General features: G+C 46.3%; 1 protein-coding gene across 1 annotated transcript in view; it reads left to right on the top strand.

Annotated features, from left to right (window-relative positions):
- The window catches only part of SPOCK1 (SPARC (osteonectin), cwcv and kazal like domains proteoglycan 1), a gene marked incomplete at both ends in the record, with an annotated part of 495,764 nt that overhangs the window by 210,216 nt on the left and 266,851 nt on the right, over window positions 1–18,697 (top strand). Inside the window, one exon of the mRNA XM_084252839.1 lies at window positions 15,082–15,127. Within this exon, the coding sequence (XP_084108965.1) occupies window positions 15,082–15,127 (46 nt within the window). The remainder of the gene's footprint in view (window positions 1–15,081; window positions 15,128–18,697) is intronic.

The raw sequence follows: 18,697 nt of genomic DNA, 5'->3' as shown, positions 1-18,697 counted from the left end.
TGCAGACCTGGGCACTGGCCATCACGCATATGCTGTCATGCGCCACGTATGATGAGGCTCCCTTCTGGGAAGTGAATCGTTGATGAGATCGTCGTTGTGCTGCATCTTGGAGCATGATCACACAAACCCAGCTGGTCTAGCCTGCTCTCCACCTGAGCTGTCTCTCAGGACCACTGTCTGTATGTGGATCTTCATGATTGAAGTGTTGTTAGGTGGTGGGTAACTGAGTCTCTTAAAACCCTCCCAGGCGGCAGGGTGGAGTAGCCACGATCATCCTTACTTTACAGATGAGGAAACTGAAGCTCGCAGAGATTGAATTGCTTGCCCAGCCTCATTTGGGCAGTGGCAGTGGAGAGTCGAGAGAATTTACGAGTCACAAGACTCCTCGGAGACCTTTATGCTTGCTGTGTTTCAGATTGGGAAGCAGAACTACCGGTGTGTGCACCAAGCTGGGTTGAGAGCTGTTTTGTGAAAAGAGAGGCCCGAGAGATGGATGTGGGAGACTTTGAGGGGCAGCTCCAAAGTAACCCATTATTGTTCCCAAATAATTCCAGCAGGCAGCCCTGACGAGGTGCCTCTCATTCAAATTCTGCTACTGTGATTTGTGTGTCCCTCTGGTAAATCAGAGTCTTGAATGCCTGAGTCTGAATGCCTCATGAAATTGAGTCACAATTTGGGTTTGTTGCCAGTGCTGTCAGGACCTTGTGGGTAAATGTATGATTCCCGCTGTAAGCTTTGGGCTCTGCTCCTGGAGGTTCTGGCAGGAGCCTTGGGCTGTCTGACAGTGAGCAAGCTGGGGGTCACCCTCTGCTTATTCCAGATCTTTCATTCTTTAATAGAGGAGCAAAAATGCCAGGAAAAATGGAGTGAGTGAGTGGTGGCCCCACTCAGTCTGCTAGGTCAGAGCAGACTGATTAAGAGGGTCTGTGGTTCTACTTAACAGCCTGCAAGTGTTCCTGGACATTCCCTAAGTTATGGCCTCGGAAGCTCTTCCTTCTTGGGTCAGGGCTGTGGATCCATGTCTCAATCTAAGCTGCTGGTGTACATGGTTCTTACACCATGCACTGTGCTGTGTGAGCGTGCGGGAAAAGGATTTTGCCTCTGTGGTCTAGTCTCCCCGCCTGCAAAGGTGAAGGTAGTGCTGTCTTCATTTTCCCTAACCCATAGGACTTGGAATGAATAATGATTGAATGAGCCAGTGGATGAATATACAAATTTATCAACTATCCATGCTATTTTTAGAAGTTGAAAGATAATAAAGTCAAAGCTATAAGAGGAGGTTCACATCCTCCCCACCCCGCCGCCATTGAAAACCATGATTACATTTTGTTTTTTTCCTGTGGTCTTTTCCATATTTTATCCCCTTTCTTCTGACATTATTCGAGAATGGTTTAGATACCTAGAGAATGTCACCACGAAGAGGGTAAGTGAGAAGGTCAGTCGTAATATCCAGGGCGCAGGCGCCCTTCGGCAGCCGCTTTACATGTGTCCTGTTTCGCCCACATTGGAGTGTTGCTCCTTCTCCTCCGTAGGCCGCTGATGGCCGCTTTGGGCTCCAAGGGGGTATGAAGTGGGAGGGAATGAATGAAGTCATCACTCTTGCCTGTTTTGTTCTCCTTTCTGATTCTTGGTTTTCTGTTTTCTCCCCAAAGGCTTGACCTTTGTCTAGGAGTCTCCAACTCTCTTCAGGAGGGGATTTGGCTAAACAGTTTTAACTTGTTTGTTTGTTTTTTTTCTTCTTCAAGAGATTGTCTCAATAGCTCTGGGCCTCATGTGAAAAAACCCAACTGGACTCTTGTCTTTAATGTTCAAAAGCTATTTAATAGGAAAGCAATTTTGAAGATTTAGGACATAGTTGTGGTTTGTGTTCATACTTGTGTCTTTTAGAAGCAGAAATAAAATTGGCATAAAACCAACTTACTGCTTTGGTCCACCTTGGAGTATTCCAGTACATTCTAGTACTAGCTAGTGTATAATAATTATGCCTGTTTAATTTACACAGAGCTTTCAGGCATATTTGATTTATTATTTGACACATTTAGAATAATTGAATTTTAGGACTGTAAGGGACTTGTGTTATTAACATTCCTGTTATCCCACAAATAATAAATACAAAGAGAGGGTAAACATAAAAGTGTTACATGGTGTTTGGGGACTGAGTGCTTCTCCAAAAGAAATAAATATGTCCTTATTGATGTGTATTTTGTTACTGTATAAATGGTATCACCTGAAAATTTTGCCTTGGAGGATTCTGATCTTAAAAGGTGGGTACAGGGGAACCCCGGTTATTCATCTCCTCTTCCTGTCTTTGTCCCCTGCAAACAAGAGTGGGATGTTTCAAAGGCTCAGTGAGAGCAAGAGGTTGTTCATCATCTTCCCAGACTTGGGTGGGGGAACCTTCAGTGTCCTAGTTCTCAGAACAAGCTCACATGGCATGGCCTTTGTCATCAGTGGGAAGTCGTGTTACCCGATAACGGGAAGGTATAGCGAGCTGGCCGTGTGCTTCTGCAGGAGGGAGAGAGGGGCAGGCATACAGAGGATCCTGCTGGTTCCTGTTGTGGTTCATAATCACATACGTGCCTCACAGGTGGCCTGGCAGCTCTTGCCGATGAGTTTGGGAGGGCTAGGGTGCACGCCAGCCCTCCTCCCAGGTGGCATGCTGCGGGCGAGTGTGGACAGTTTTAATGATGGGATGCATCATCCCCAGTGAACAGCCAATGTAACTACAGAGCCGCCTAGTCTAGAGCAGAAGGCAGAGCGTGTGGTGATCCTGAGCAAAACTGTCAAGGGTCTCGTGTCTTCTATCTCGGTGGCTTCAACAGGACAAGGGGTCATTGCTTTTTGCCTGAGCTAAGGACTGTCGGAGCAAAACCATGTGCTCATGCTCATTGTGCGTGCTGGTTCTGCACCTGCTGTGCCCGTCTGCACCCCACCCCCACCGCGTGCTCCTCACCTGGGTGGAAATGGTGTCCACCCAAACCCAGCTTGATGCCGCCTCCTCGGCAGTGTCCGCCCTGGCCCGAGGAGTGTGGGTGGCTTCCTCGCCTGTGTTCCTGTAGTTTTTGTTTTTTATCATGACCTCATTACCAGGTAATGTTACACTTCATCTGCTTACATTTCAGCTACATTTCTCTCCCTTAGCAAGACTGGGCTTCCTGAAGGTAAGGCTGGGTGTTCCTCGGATTTTTTTTTTTTTAAGCCCAAGGCAGATGCTTCATCCGTGAGTACTGGGCACACATAGAGTGAACTTCTCTGCTTTCCTTTGGACGGTCTCTCGTCCATCCCATGCTCAGCGAGTCCAGTTTCAGAAATTACCACATTGATGACGTCGGTCTCCGGGGCCTGCTTGCTGTAGTTTGAGTCTGGATGTTTCATCAGGCTTTGCGGTCCTCCAACCTCTGCGCCCTGCTTCCTTTATCAACTTCAGTCTCCCTCTGTCTTTATGGGTGCCCCAGGTTCTAAATGAGCATGGCCAGGCGGGGAGGTGCCTGAAATCGGCCAGCATATTGTACCCCCAGTAGTGTGGACTGAACTGCTGCTGTGGGAGATGTGCACATAGTGACAGTTCTGCAGTAGATTTGCTGGGCGCGCCACCTTGTCACATGACGTCTACCTGTCCATGGCGCCGGGGGAGCAGGTCTCAAGTGTAGGGCCTGGCTGAATGCTTTTTAGTCATCTCTCTAAGTCTCTTGAATCTCCCAAGTGTGTTTTTGGCAACACTGGGGGGAGGAGACTGGGTTAGATCAATCACAGCAGCATGAAAGCTGTTAGAAAAGAAAGGTGTTTCTTCTCCATGAGCCACTGTGTGTCTGGCCTGGCAGCCTTTGGGAGGATGGTCCCGGGAGGGCCTTCAGCCTCCTTCTAACCCTGTGACATGCTCTGTTTATTAGCAGTATCTGGACTGCAGAGAGGGTTCACCTGCCCTGCTGCATGGAAGCCCTGCTGCTGGTTGTAGCAGTAAATTGTGGTCAGCAGTGTTGACTCCGGCAGGCTGGCTTACCAGAGCCTCAGGATGCAGGGCAGGTGGGCAGGGTGACCTCTAGGACACTTTCATACAGTTAAGGAAGCTTTTGTTGCTTCCTTTCCTAGATGTTCCTCCCAAGAGAAGAGTCTGAATGACAGGCAGGGAGGAACTGTAACATGCCAAACTGTGCAGCTAATGAAAATTGCATGCGAAGTCTGTGGCAGTAGGTTGCCAGAGTGATGACCGGTGCCATCTCCTCCCTGCAGTGCATTGATGTGGCGGTGGCCGCTCCACTTTGATCTGTCTCGAGATAGTGCTAGTGGCAGACAGGTTTGAGTGCTGGGGGGTTGCTCGGTGCAACTCTTCGGGCCTGTTCCCGGAAGCTGCTGATGGTCAAGACTCCCAGCTGTGATTCTGAAGCCCAGGGGAGGGTGGGACTTTTAGGGGGAAGTGCCCTGCCTGCCTTCCTGAGCCAGGTGCATGACAGGTGGTTTTGCTGCTGTTGCCCTCATAAAGCCTTTGTGAGCTGGATGACTCCATTCCCCATGGGATGGGAAAGCTAAGGCTCAGGCACGCTCCTCTGAGTCCCAGCAGTGGTCAAGAGAACCTGTTGGGAGGCATCTTGCCTGTGCTCTTTTTCCATCCCTTGGCATCTCCTGCTGGCATCATGTCTGCCTCCATAGGGTGGTTGTCCTGTCTCCTTTCTTCTTTTTCTTCTTTCAAAGATTTATTTATGCATACAAGAGCTGGGGTACAGGCCAGAGGGTCAGGGGTGGGAGGATTTGCCGGAGATAGAGCAGGGAACAGAATAGGCAGATCCACTGAAACACACTGCTGAGGGGAGCATTGGGTGAGTAGGAGAGGTCTGCTGTGCCATGTGGGTCACCTCCCTGGCCAAGGATCGAACTCGTGCTGCAGAGGCTATGGACAGCTTCACGGTGCTGTGCTGTGCTTAACCCCTTGTGCCACCAGGGAGGCCTTAGCCCCACCTCTTTCTCCAGGGACTTAAGTCTTCACTGAATGCTGCTGAAGCAGGGTTTGTGGTGGCGAGATCATGGTCTTGGGAGTCGGGCAAGACTGAGTTCAAATGCTAGTTCTGCTGCTCTGTAGCCTTATGACCTCGTGTGGTGATTTCCTCACTCTAAACTTGAGGTTCTGAGGCCTCCCTGGTGGTGCAAGGGGTTAAGATGCAACCTATGAAGCTGTCCACAGCCACTACAGCACGAGTTTGATCCCTGGCCAGGGAGCAACCCACATGGTGCAGCAGACCTCTCCTGTCTCGCCCACTGCTCCCCTCAGCAGTGCATTTCAGTTAATCTGCCTGTTCTGTTCCCCACTCTGTCTCTGGCAACTCCTCTCACTCCCCCCACGTCTGGCCTGTACCCCAGTTCTTGTATGCATAAATAAATAAATAAAATAAAATTCAGGTTCCCCAGCTCTGTCAGAGGGATACAGTGGCACCTGCTCGGAGGTTAGTGGAAGGTTTAAAGGGAATACAGGACGAGGGTTTGCACCGTACCTGACATGCTGTGACCGCTCAAAAAAGGGTAGTTGCTGTTATTACTGGTGATTACTGTTAATGTTCCTATCACTTTGATATTTGAATTTGATTTCAACTTTCTGATTTGAACTTCAGCTGGACTGCAAGCCCTGAATCTTGCATCTGATTTCAGCTCAGGCAACTCACGAAGCCTTGCTTGTTCCTTGGGGTGGCTTGGGCAGGAGACTGGGGGCGACAATGTTGGGCAGAAGTCCACCTGTCCTCCTCCTGCACAACTTTGTGGGACCCTCTAAGACCTTTTGAAGTCATTTCTGCTCGTCCTAGACTCGGTACTGCCCCAGTCCCAGTCACCTTTAAGGGATTTGCCTGTTTACCTTGCTCAGAAACCCATGGTCACACCGCCTGCAGGTTTGAGTCTGAGGAGAATATATTGGGGCAGCTGCAGCTCAAGAGACTGCAACTGTTTAAAAGCCACAGAGGTTGACTTATTCTCTTTATTCATCTGGTAGACTCTTGCAGAGCACCTCTTTCATATCAGGCACTGGGCTGAGCCCTGGAGGCTCCTAAAAAAGGTGCCTAGCCCCCAGTCTGGGTGGCTGGCTTCTGTGTGGTTGAGTGGCACGGAGTGACCTGCTGTTGCAGCCCCGGCAGGTCAGTGCTCTGTGGACAACGGGGCTGTGGACAACACGGCAGAGACACCTAGGGCAGGGAGACTCTGGGAATAGGAGGGGCTGCCCACGAAGAGCATCGTCTAAACTGGTATTTGATAGGATGATAGATATTAACCAGAGGATGAGGAAGGATGTTCCAGGCAGACAAGGAATAGTGTGTGCAGAGTTTTGCAGGGTGAAGAAGGCAAGGGCTGTTGCAGGACTGAGGGAAAGTCCACTGGTGGCTGGAATGAAACGCGTGAGCTGGGGTGTAGCCCAGGGAGAAAGGAAGGCTCAGCAGGCAGCACCTTGCAAGGTCCTGTGAGCCGTCAGTGAGTGTGGCTTTAACCTGGAGAATGACTGGAGGACTTTAGCAGGTGCATGATGTGACCAGAACGTCCCTTCAGAAGTCCTCTGTAGGACCAGCGGGGAGGAGAACTGGGTGGGGCCAAGGGATGCCCAGGTTGCTGAGGGCACGTGATGTGACCCAGGGGAGGCTGTGGAAGCCTGGACCAAGGGAGAGGGTGCATGGATACAGAAAAATGGGACACAGGAGCATTCCAGCTGGGGGCCTGGTCATTGCCAGAGTGGCAAAGGGTAAGGAGGACGAGTCAGCCAGAACCCGAGTTCCTGCGTCAGCAGCTGGAAGGCAGAGGCGCCCTCCTCCACTCAGCTGGGGGTGTGTTGGCACCGGGCCTGAGAGCGGAAGTTGGAGACAGGACTAGAAGCTCTGGACACTGGGGGAGAAGGCCTCTGAGGGACCCTCCTGGCTTGTCGTCTGTGCTGGGCCTGACCATCTCTTATGACTGTGTTGAGTTAGTGTGTGGCTTCCTTTAGCCAATGGGAGCTACACATTAGAATCATCTGGCGAACTTTAAAAAATCCATTATGGCAGCCACACCCGAGAGCTCTAAGTAGGGATCTCCTGGGTGGAGCCACAATTCCCTGGTGGCCAGTCAAGGATGAGAACCCTGTGGTGGGCACCTCGTAGGCAGCAGCATAGATGGGTGGGAGGGGTGCCACGATAGTAGCTGGTATCTTTTACTCTCAAAGGTGGCACCTGCCCGTACAGCGGTCCCCCAGCCTATGGTAGAGTTAGGTAAGGTACAAATTTTCAGAAGAGGAAAGACCCTATTTATTTTGTCATTTGTGACACTTGGCAAAGCTGGGCCTCAGATGTGTATAATTTGTACTTTCTGTGAAGTGCAGGCTTACGTGTTATAAGATGGCAAGGGCCTTGTTTGGTGCACAAATGACATGAACCTTTTCAGGGTTCATCTGTTTTCTGACAGAATTGATATTTAAGCAGAAATTTTGCCTGTTCAGAACAGACCCAGTTAATCCCCTTATCAGAGTATAGTTACCCATCATTGGAAGTTGAATGGACTCCTGTGATCCTGGCTACCGAGCCAAGGTTCAGGACGCCTCACTGGGTGCTGACAGCAGCTCTGTGGGCTAAGTGCTGCCTTCCTTAATAGACAGCGTTGCTCAGTGTTAGAGAATGGGGCCTGTAAGCAGAGATGTGCCTGCCTGCCGCTCAAGTTTTTGGACTTCATGGAATTTACCCCCCAAGTCACTCTTCACACATGAGGCTAATAAAGTGACATGCATTTAAAAGTATTTCATAATTATTTTTCTCAGGTGCATTGTGTCTCCTTTCACTTGGGTTTAACTGGTAAGATTGAAATGCATAAATTTCACCTTGTTGACATTTTAAACATACCATTTCTGCAAAGTCTGTTTCTCAGTGTTCCCGGGACATCCAGAAACCTCTGGCGTTGAACACAAATGTGTACACCTTTTATTTTTTGAGTAATTCTGTGTGCTTGACAATAGTGAAATAAATTTTTGCTCATGAGGTAAAGGTTTGAGTGGTTTTGATTCGAAGAGATACCCCTTGTCTTGGTTGGAGTTTGATTGCAAATTCGTTTGCCCATTCATATTTCCAGGGGAAACACAGGCAGAACCTCATTTTGGGCAGGAACCTTCAGACTCAGTCTTTGTTTTGAGAAAAGAACAGGTCAGTGCTTCCCTTCATCTGAACTTGGATGGACAAACTCCTAAAGAGATGGGGGGTGTTTGCGCCAGTTATGATCCTGTAAGTAACTAGATAGGCCACGACAATCCAGTTTTGTACCTCTTCAAGCTATTTTGCAGCTGCAAATTAAAAGAATTTCTTTGCAGAAATGTAAAAGTGCTCTCACTCTTGGTCTCATGTCATCTGAAGATTTTTACTGAATTTCACCCTTTGGACCAATGTCTCAGGAAATGATTCATTTGAATTTCCCAACGACTGTACTCGTTGGATTTCTCAGTGATTTTATTAGCTCTTCTACAGTAATGGCACAATCACTAGAACACATAGAAATTTCTATCTCCCCGCCCCTGCCCTCAGTTAATTCACCTGGAAGTCTAAAGTTTCCCAGGAACTTAGTGAATGATGTGACCTTTTTGAGGGATTGATGGGGGGTGGCTTAAGGGAGAATACCTGCTTATACCTTTCTAATGTTATGATAATTTGAAATTTTGATGCAATTATCAAAAATGTTTACATTCCTGCCTATTGTTTGATGTGCTTCTTTTATTTTTTCTCATTTATAATGCTTTCGTACTCAGGAAGTTGAGGTAGGTTTTTAACTTTTCAACTGTATGTAGACATAGAATCAAAATAGTTGCCAAATAAAATGTAAATTTCATTCTGTATCCTAAATCTCAGTGGTAAATATTTGTTTTAGTTCAGTGAACCAGCACTGCACACATTTATTTTTCATTGGTATATCCAGGGGATGCAATTTATCAAATGCATATAAACAGTCCATTTGCTGCTTTATCTTTTCTCATTAGTTACAGTACAAGTATGATTGTCAGTTATTATCTGTGTTTTACTGGTGGGTTATTTATTGAAAGAGCAGAGTAACTGACATTGTTATTTTCTAAATCATTTTGTCTAAGGCCTGCAGGACTTTATACCAAATGTCAGACCAATTTATCAAAGAATTGCTCTATCCAAGAGAAAGTGATTTAAAGTCTGTGTATAAACATACACCCACCTGTCCTCACACACACCAGTTACAATTACAGGAGCTTCACGGGGATATGGAGATATAATAGCTGGCACAGCTTTCTTAGGTTTGGTACAGTCCAGGATTCAGTGTGTCCTGTCGAGAGATGCCCTGGGCAACATGCAGGTAAGTAAGGCCCATCCTGCTCAGGAGTGGCTTGGGCCCAGCTGTGTAGGGGTCACATGGCATGTAGAAATGGGTTGATGCACAAAGCTCCTAGTCCCTGGTGTCTGGAATCTGTAGAGGGAAGAGACAGGGGCAACGTCTTAAATCACCCCAAGCTGGATCAGTTGGTTAAGTTGATTCATTCAAAGGATTTTTACTAGTGCCCTAGGCTAGGGATGGGCAGAACTGGGCTACCTGAGAGCAGAATGACAGTAAATTGTGTGCCCAGAGCTATGGCTGAAAATAGGTGAGATGAGGTGGTTGTGTGGGAATCAAGCGCCTTTCCCAGGAAATGGAATGTTTCGTACCTCCCTTCATTAGTAGGGATTTCCATGGCACACCGAGGTGCACGCTTTTCCAGTGACTTATGTTTTCATTTTAGAAAAGCTCTTCCTACCCGCCCACCATCTCTTCCTGTTCTCCCCGGTTAAGTAGTGTGAAAATTAATTGAACTACTAATTTGCACTGAATCCTTTTGAGAAAGATTCGCCCGCAGTCCCTCATCTCTTTCTAAGGTTTTGGGTTCAGCTGCATAGTAGCTTGCTCCATAGTAGCTAGCACCCAGTTTTAATGCAGAGCAGTGACCTCGCAGAGCAGTGCTTTTCCCTTCTGTATTTATCTACAGGGGGTGCTGCACATCACCCAGAAAGGCTGCCTGCCCTCACTTCACCTTACTCCCTCTGTGCTGGGCTCTGTTGCTTGCTGCTGGTCGAGACAAATGAGGCTACCGCATATTATCTAGGCTGGTAATTTGTATTATCTCAGGTAATCTTCAGACGAACTGCAGGGTTCAAACAACTTAGCTAAAATATGCATGAAGGAGAAATGATCTGTTCCATGTGAGCTAACTGTCTTTGATCTGCAGTAACTGTAGCTGTAAGGTATATAATAAATTACATCATCATCTTCATAAGTGGAAGCGAAGCAGTTGGATTTCAAAAGTGGTTTCCATTTGGTTCTGTCACCCAGTCTTTTCCTCAGAGTCTGCTTTAGAGCTCAAATAAGCACCTTTCTAAAGGAGAGTCCCTGGGGAGGATTTGCACTGAATTGCACCAGCTCTTCTGCAGCAGTGGCAGAACAGGGGCAGGAACCACAGATCATCCATGAGGGAGAGAGCCAGTCACCCAGATAACATCCTTTTGTGTTTGGGAGACTTAAAGATTTATTTTTGGAAGATGTGTTATAGAGCAGAATAGTGTTTGACCTACACAAACGTGTGTTATTAAGTTATACAGTTACTTACGCATTTTATTAATATATTGTTATATATAAAATGTATAATCTGTATCAAGTTATGTTTATGTATATTGCATAAAACATAACATTAGATATAATGAATATTGTGTCTATTAATAATTATTAGAAGTGATAATGTGTTATGTATACCTATATTTTAAACAGATCTCCTTTCCCATGGATGTCTATCAAACCAGAATATCTCCAAAGTAGTTAAAAACCCAAAATCATAAATTCCTTTGTACCGGCCCTGGGTGTGAACACTTCCAAAGGACCCAGTCCTATACTGTGGGGGATAGTTAATTAGTGAGATAAATGGAGGGATATGGTTTTATCTGTATTTATCAGCAGTGAAGGATAAAACAATAATTGGGGCCATGTTCTTTCCCAGTTTTTGATTCTTCTTCTGCCACCAGCACCACCTCCTTCCTCTGCATCCTAAGCATGTCATGATCTGTCATTTTCTTACCGCACTGTGTATGCTGACTTGTCATGCTCTCCAACGATGACTTCACATTGCCCTCCTATGTTTCATATTTCGGAGAGAAGTCAATATACTCAAGTTTGAAATTCTTTTTATATGTAAAGGTTCTTTCAGATCTTCATAGGCCCTAAAATTTGACTGATTTTTCATTTAGGTGGTGGTGTAGTTTAGAGGGAGACTGTTGTCCACCCAGCAAAGGTCTGAGATCACTACAGCATGCAGTTCCTGCAGCCAGAAAGTACCCACGCAGTCTTCCTGCTCCTTCCTCAGCTTGCATGATGCACCGCTGTAAATTAGTTTAATAAATTACTGTATTTGATGTGCATCTTCCTGTTTAGGTGTATATTTCAAAAATGAATTGTGTTTCAGATCCTTGTGAGTCATTTTTAAAAACCTCACCATTGGCTGTTACCATTAGCAGTAAAGAGTGCAACGCAGACAGATAACTGTCCAGGCAAGTGTGATGGACACATCCATAGGCCGCCCACCACAGTCTGTTTCTGAATAGGCTGCAGTTCTATTGCACCAGAAAGAGGAGCAGAGGTGAGGGTTCTTAAAGTCCTGCTCTTCTCTGGAGTCTGGACAGGACTCGGGAGTCACTGAAGCAGGAACACACTGAAATGGTGTAACTCTGGGGTGTTGGGGTGCAACACATGACCTGCATAGTATTGTAACTGGTAGAAGCTGATAGCGGTGTCTGTAGCACGGGAAGTCATGGGTCTGTTTCAGGACAATGTAAAATATGTGCTACATGTATTTTATTAGGCAGAAAATAAGATAAAGGAAAAGGTGGGCTGGGGCTTTAGGGTTTAGGCCCTGCAGAAAGCTGGGCTGGGCTCTGGTTCTTAGGCCCCAGCCTCGTGATGATAGGCTGCTGGTCCAGGAGAGAGCCAGCTATGCTTATGTCCTTTGAGCATCCTGGTTGTGAACTAAGCCCCAGGGATGAGCACGTTCTCAAGCGGTGAAGTGCTGGAACAGGCATTCTTTCATCGCTGGCATCTTCTGCATGGGGTTGGCTGCTACCTCACTAGATATTCCAGCAGAGGCTGAGCGAACTGGTCAGTACAGCCCAGTTGGCTTGGACTGGCCACAATTGCAGTCCAGTCAGGACCTGGCAGTACAGTGTGGACATGTGATCTCTGTGCTCCGGCACCTCATAGTCGGAATTCAGTCACAGTGCCTGCTAAGAAGCCCCCCGCTCTTGTGCTCATCACTCACCCCCCAAGGGGGCCCTGATGCCTAGAGTCCTTCCCATGTCATCACTGTACTTAATATGAGGTTTCTCTTTCAGCTGTAGCCAAAACACACACACCCATGATTTTATTGTCTCCTGGTTCATTGGCTTTTGGCTTTGGCATGCCCTGTTCCTAAGGCAGGGGAAAGCCATCACATGCAGAGAATCATCTTCCTTCCCTGCGTGGCCCTGCTGGGCAAGGGGCCCTTTAAAGTACTTGTTTTGTGTAATGAGCTTTCGCTGAAGGTGTGCTGTCCCATTTTGGCAGCAATTAAGCAATATATTACGTTTATGATGGTTTCACATATTCTAATGTAGATATCTGCTTTTAGAAGTTTTATATTTAAAACTGGGATTTTCCTTAAAATATATGTAAAAGTGGCAATTACAGTTAACCTGAAAAGTGACAAGGTCCAGAAGAATGCTTCAAATTCCAGCCAGCTTACTGAGTATGTTGAAATCATTAGGGAATATTCAGTTCTCGAGACTGGCTCAAGCCTTCCTTTGCTATCAAAGAGAATGTGACATGTGAAATTAAAGTAAAGGAACTCATCTTTGGCTCCAGTCCTTCCCCGTTGGATACACAAGCTAAGTTTCCAAGGCCTTCCGTGTATTAGAAAAGCATATTTAAGCAGAAAATACCTGACAAGATTCCAGCATCGCCAATCTACAGAATGCCCATCCTCTGTGTGTGGAGAGGCATTGATCGACCACCATTGCAGGATAGGTTTCTGGTTTCATTTTCCCTTGGTGGTGAGAATCAGTTCATGTTGGCTTCTCTCTTCTGTTGCCCTTGTGAACAGTAGAGTATGTTGGCCGCGGTGAGAATCAGTTCATGTTGGCTTCTCTCTTCTGTTGCCCTTGTGAACAGTAGAGTATGTTGGCCGCTTGGTTGAGTCTAGCTCTAAGAGCACACAGGGCATCAAACTAAAAAATCAGGTGCCGAGTTCCCCACAAACCTTCCAATCCTTAACATAGAATCAAATAACACTGGAGCTAACTTTCAAACCACGTAGTTCAAAAGATCAGGATTGTATTTACAATAAGAAATGGAGCGAGATGTGGCAGAGGGATGGTTTTCAATTTTTTCAGTGATATTTTATAGTGGAGACCTCAGAGTCTGCCTAACCAGATGGGGGAGAAGGCCAGTTACCCCTCCCAATTAAAGCCGGGACAAAGTGGGCCACTTCCACAGAGATAAAAATAAGTACATGCCGACTCCCCGGGATCCAGAGGAACCCGTTCATGTTTATTCATGCTCTGGAAAATGGAATCAGTGCCCAAGAAGCAATATGTTCTGATTTTACTCTAAATCCAGTTTCCTAAAATCTATTTAAGGGCTTAGGTGAACTCAACAAGGATCTAATAAAGCCAGGTAATTGAACAACACAGAGACCAATAAAATTCGCAGGAGATGTTGTGGGAGATAAAGGGCAGCAGGAGATGGTGTGGACAATAATTTCAACTAATTGTGCACTTTGATGTAAATTAGCTTCTCTGGAAAAGAGATTGAGGCCTTATTTTGGACAGCTTTCTGCAACCGTCTCAGCATGCAGAGTACCTGCCAAAAACACATACAGAAAATAATTTGGGTCTCTTTAGGAGGAAATTAACTGAAAGGGGCCACAGACCCTACCCTTGTTGGGGGTGGTGGTGGCTGATGTACATGGGGGAAGCCTCTTCACCTTGCAAACTGTTCCATTTAGCTGCCAGAGTGGGGGAGGCGGGGGCCAGTGGGGTGCCTGAGCACCTAGTTGGAGGAAGAAGAGGCAGAAATTGTTGGGGAGGAAAGGGTTATTAGAAGTGAGGGAGAGGCTACTGTGACTTTGGATATGTGAGGGACCCTGGAAGCTTCAGAGTCACAAGTGTCTAGCTGCAGCACAGAATTGTGTACAAGCTGTGGGGGAGAAAGACATGGGTATGAATTGACCAGATTGGCAGACCTTTGTTTTTAACCTTTTTTTAAAAAGATTTATTTATTTTATACAAGAACCGGGGAACAGGCCAGATGCATGGGAGGGTGAGAGGATTCACCAGAGACAGAGCAGAGAACAGAACAGGCAGACTGATGAAACTGCTGAGGGGTGCAGTGGGCGAGATAGGGGAGGTCTGCTTTGCCATGTGGGATTCTTGCTGGCTGGCTGGGATCGAACCCGTGCTGCAGAGGCTGCGGACAGCTTCACAGCGCAGCACTCAACTGCCTGTGCCACCAGGGGAGGCCCTGTTTTTATCTTTACACACCCAGCACATACGGTATTAAGTATAAGGTGTGCCTGTGGTTAATTCTAGCAGTTAAATGGCCTCCTGTTTTTAGTTTTGGTTAGTGTTGGAAAATTGGAAGTGTGCACTGAAAGTTACACATCTCCATGTAAAAGAAATGTTGACAGTTGAATTATCAGCTGTTACAAACACCGAGGCTTAATCATACGTGAGAGCAGCCAGGCATTACCTGCGGCATAATTGATAGCAAATACACCTTGCACTTAGGGGTGTCTGGGTTTATATGTCAAACAGAGAAGAGCAGTCTGTTTCCATATGAGATTGAAATGTTTTTACCATTCCCAGTGTTTAATCCACACTGTTTAAATGACAAGCATTTGAAAAGACAATTGATATCTTTGATGGCTTGTTAATGACTGTTTGGGGGAGAAGATTTCTAAGCTGTTACTGTTTTCCTTTGTGTTTGGGGGGAGTGGGGAGAATGGCAGGTTTTATGCAGTTATCTGGAAAGCTTCCAGAAATCTGATTTGTGTTTTCTGTTTTTTTTTTTTTTTCCCTTTTATAGGATGATTATTTCAGGAACTGGAATCCCAACAAACCCTTTGACCAAGGTAAAGGATGCGATATTTCTTGCTGTTTGTTCCATGGGGAATGCTGTCTCATTTTGCATGCTGGGTTCCCACAAACACCAGCTAGCTATATTATTTTATAGATTTTGGGGAGCAGATTGAATGGGATGATACAATTTATTTGCTCAAATTAACTATATGTCTAAGACTATGTATGGAACTGACAGGTTTTTTTTTTTATTTTATTATTATTATTTTTGGCTTTCTCAGGCTTTTATTGAGCTTTTACATGTAGTGCAGCAACTAGGTACATGGCAGGCAGGGATACAATGATTCTTTGTTTTGGTTGAAAGAACAGCAACAACAAAAAAGCACCAGATAGAAAATGGTTATCAGACTCACCTGGGGACGATTTGTACAGCTGAATCCAGTGACTTCTTCATTCATGGAAGAGGCTGTGCTGGGAGATGATGCCCAATTCGCATGAGCCTTAAAAATGAAACACTCTAGGAAAAGGTTAATCCCGGAGGTTTTCAAGGGCACTGATAATTCCTTTGTTAATTCAGTTCCTCAGTGTCTAAACCGTTGCTTTAGCAGTGTTTAAGCCTGGTCCTCAGAGAACTCGTTCCACTCACACCAACAAACAGAACGCCTGTGTCCTGACGGGCAGCATAAATCACCACCAGCATCCTCATGCGAGTTATTTAAGACACAGTGAGGACCTGCCATGTATCACCCCCGTTCCTATTGTTGCATGTATGGCTGCTGTTGGTACAAAGCCTGTTGCTGAAAATGATGCAGATTGTGCTTCAAGTACATATGTGCAATTAATGCTGAGACTCGGAGGGAAAATATACCTAATAATTCTTGGAGCTTGATGCTACTGAGAGACAGCTTCAGTTCTGGAGCCCCAGAGCATTGGATAGGATTGTGATGATCAACTTCATGCAAAGAGATGAAGTGATACATTGGCATGAGGCACGGTGGGTGTCCCTTTCTGCCCTCTTCTTTGTCACTTTAATGGATCCCTCTTTCTGGACTCTGGTTTTCTTCTAATCCAAACTGCCATTAAAAATGCCCACATAAGCATGAACTTAAGCCATCAGGTAGTGAAGGATTTTATTTATCCATGCACACTTGCATTCTTTCATGCCTAAACATTTATTGAGCCTCTATTGTGTGCACAAGCAACAAGCCAGCTACTGGGGTAAAGTGAAAAGTCTGTGGCATCCTTCTTGGAGAAACAGAGAATGGGGAGAGGGGAGATCAAATGTCAGCTTCCACAGGGGAATGCATGCGCTGCTGGCGGGATACCAGTGTGTGGGGGAGCATTGTGGGTACAGTGGGGGGAGGGGGTGTAGCGCACCTGTGCACAAGTGTGCAGGGGCCAGAGAAGGCTGTCCTTTGAAAGCTGTGTCTGGGCTAGATGTGCCTTAGGGCTTCACTCTTTCATAACTCTTAACAAAAATCAAATCTTCACAGTAAAGCTTCTGAAGGCATTTATAATTGGGAAATTGCCCATCAAAAATTTCTAAAACTTTCTTTTGAAAGGATATGCCTTCACTTAGGAAGCACACTGATGTTGAAGAGCAAGCCATTCTCTGTGTGCCTGAGAAGTGAGCCCTTCTAGAAACCTCCCCCCTTGGCTTGTGCTTAGGGAGGTAACTAAAGGACAGTGGCAGTGAATGGTTTCTTTTCAGTCTGGATCCAGAAATGGGTCCTTGCCTTATAAGGATCAGATGTTGCCTGAAAAGCTGCCAGGTTAACTCTTCCCCAAGGCTTTACAAACAAATGCAAAAATTTTATCGAGGGAAGACAGTTTTAGTTTTAATAATACACATCGGGAAAGGGAATATGTGAAGGTGGGCCTCATTTGCCACTCAGGGTTGTAAATGCTTGTTTCTGGGTATGAACACAGAAACTTGGAACACCAAAAAAGAATGTGGTGTTGAAACCTGATAACCAAAACGGCCAGGTTTTTCTCTCTTGGGAGCGATGGCAGCTATAAGCAGCCGAGCTATGCACCAGCTCCCTCATTTTCTAGATTTGCAGACTTGAAAATCAGATCTGCTTAGGTGAATCCTACCTCAAGACTTTGTAGCATATAATTGAGGACCTTAGCTGAGAAGCCCCCCCCCCCCCACCCTGTACCTCAGGTATAGCTGCTGTTGGCTATTTATGTACAGAGTCCTGGGAGAGCAGGCAGAGCTGAGAATAGCCTTCACTTAAAATATCAGCCCCAGCAGATGCCATCAATTACACTGTGTGCTGCTCAATAAAAATGGGAGGTTACTATATCAGCACTGACACCACTTGGTGAAATAGAAACCACAGACTTGGAAGATGTAGAGCATTTCATCTTCCAGAAAATAGGAGAATTGCTGAGCTCCAAGGGAAATTGTCAGCACTGGGAGAAGCCCTCACCCCTCCAAAGCTGAAAAGAGTCAAACATGGTTACCGTTTTTATGGTTGGGATAGCTTCTGGTTTGTAGAATTGGAACTGGTTGAAAAGCATTTCAGAATTTCAGGTGACCGGTGTCAGCTAGAGTGGACATAGGAGGGCCTTCATGATGGGAGGGGTGAGGAGCGGGCCTGAAATACAAGGGAGAAGAGAGGACTGACGGCTGTACATGGTCAGTTCTGGTAGAGCAGGAGCTAGCAAGGTGGCTAGGAGGCAGGTTGTGAAGGATGTTCAATACCCAACTACGCAGTTTGAACTTTGTCTTGGCAATGGGAAGCCATGGAAAGTTTCTGAGCAGAGGAGTGACTTGATGACTAGGAGCCTCTGCCAGACCTGCTAAATGATGTCCCTCCTGCAGGACTCTTAGGTGCTTCTCTGTGCATTGTTCACTGCCTTTGGACATCGGAGGTGGCAGACTTACCATTCAGCAACGTGGCTGACTTCGGAAACGCCTCTGAAGCCCCTGATTGTCATAGGCTTTGGTGTGAATAGTTCGGACACTCCGTGTATTCAGAAACAGTTACCTGTAATTGCTTTCTCTGCTTAAGGATATTTACTGAACTTTGAACAACAGGACTTCATAGAGTGAGCACTTGTCATGTAATTGACTCCAAGGCAGTTAGAAGAAAAGCGCCTCTCCTGGTGGTCTTCCACAAGAAGAAAATGTCTTTAACGTGTTATCTTTAAGCACATCATTAATGCTTCTGTCAGTGGAGAATAATAGCCATCAACCTCAGGCTTTTCTTAAAAGAATTCTTCCTGAGATTTGGGTAAAGTAGGATATGCTTTTTGAGTGTAATGATTTTATGCCAGATCTCTTCAGAGAGGGGACAGAGAGGAGTGCAATTGAAGGGAACAATTATACCAAGAGTCTGACAGGTGAGAAATTTCCTTTGTGAAGTCCACAAAGACAGACACCCTGTAGAGAGTTGGACAGGCTGCACAGTTTGAGGAGCCGATGGGCAAATTCCGATGGTTTCCCATCCGGTATAGGCAGGATGAGTGGAGGCCCTGGGGTCAGCCTCTGCAGGAGTCTGGCTGAGGCTACAGGGCTCAGGAGTGACTGCAGAGTTTGGGGGGTGCCACTTGACCTTTTGCCACCTCTCCTTTGCTGACCCCTAGCAAACCTGGAGTGGGTATTGAGCAGATAA

The sequence above is a fragment of the Talpa europaea genome (assembly GCF_964194135.1).
Source record: "Talpa europaea genome assembly, chromosome: 13".
Taxonomy (NCBI): domain Eukaryota; kingdom Metazoa; phylum Chordata; class Mammalia; order Eulipotyphla; family Talpidae; genus Talpa; species Talpa europaea.
The sequence above is the reverse complement of the archived record's forward strand: the minus strand, read 5'-3'. Positions and strand labels throughout refer to the sequence as shown.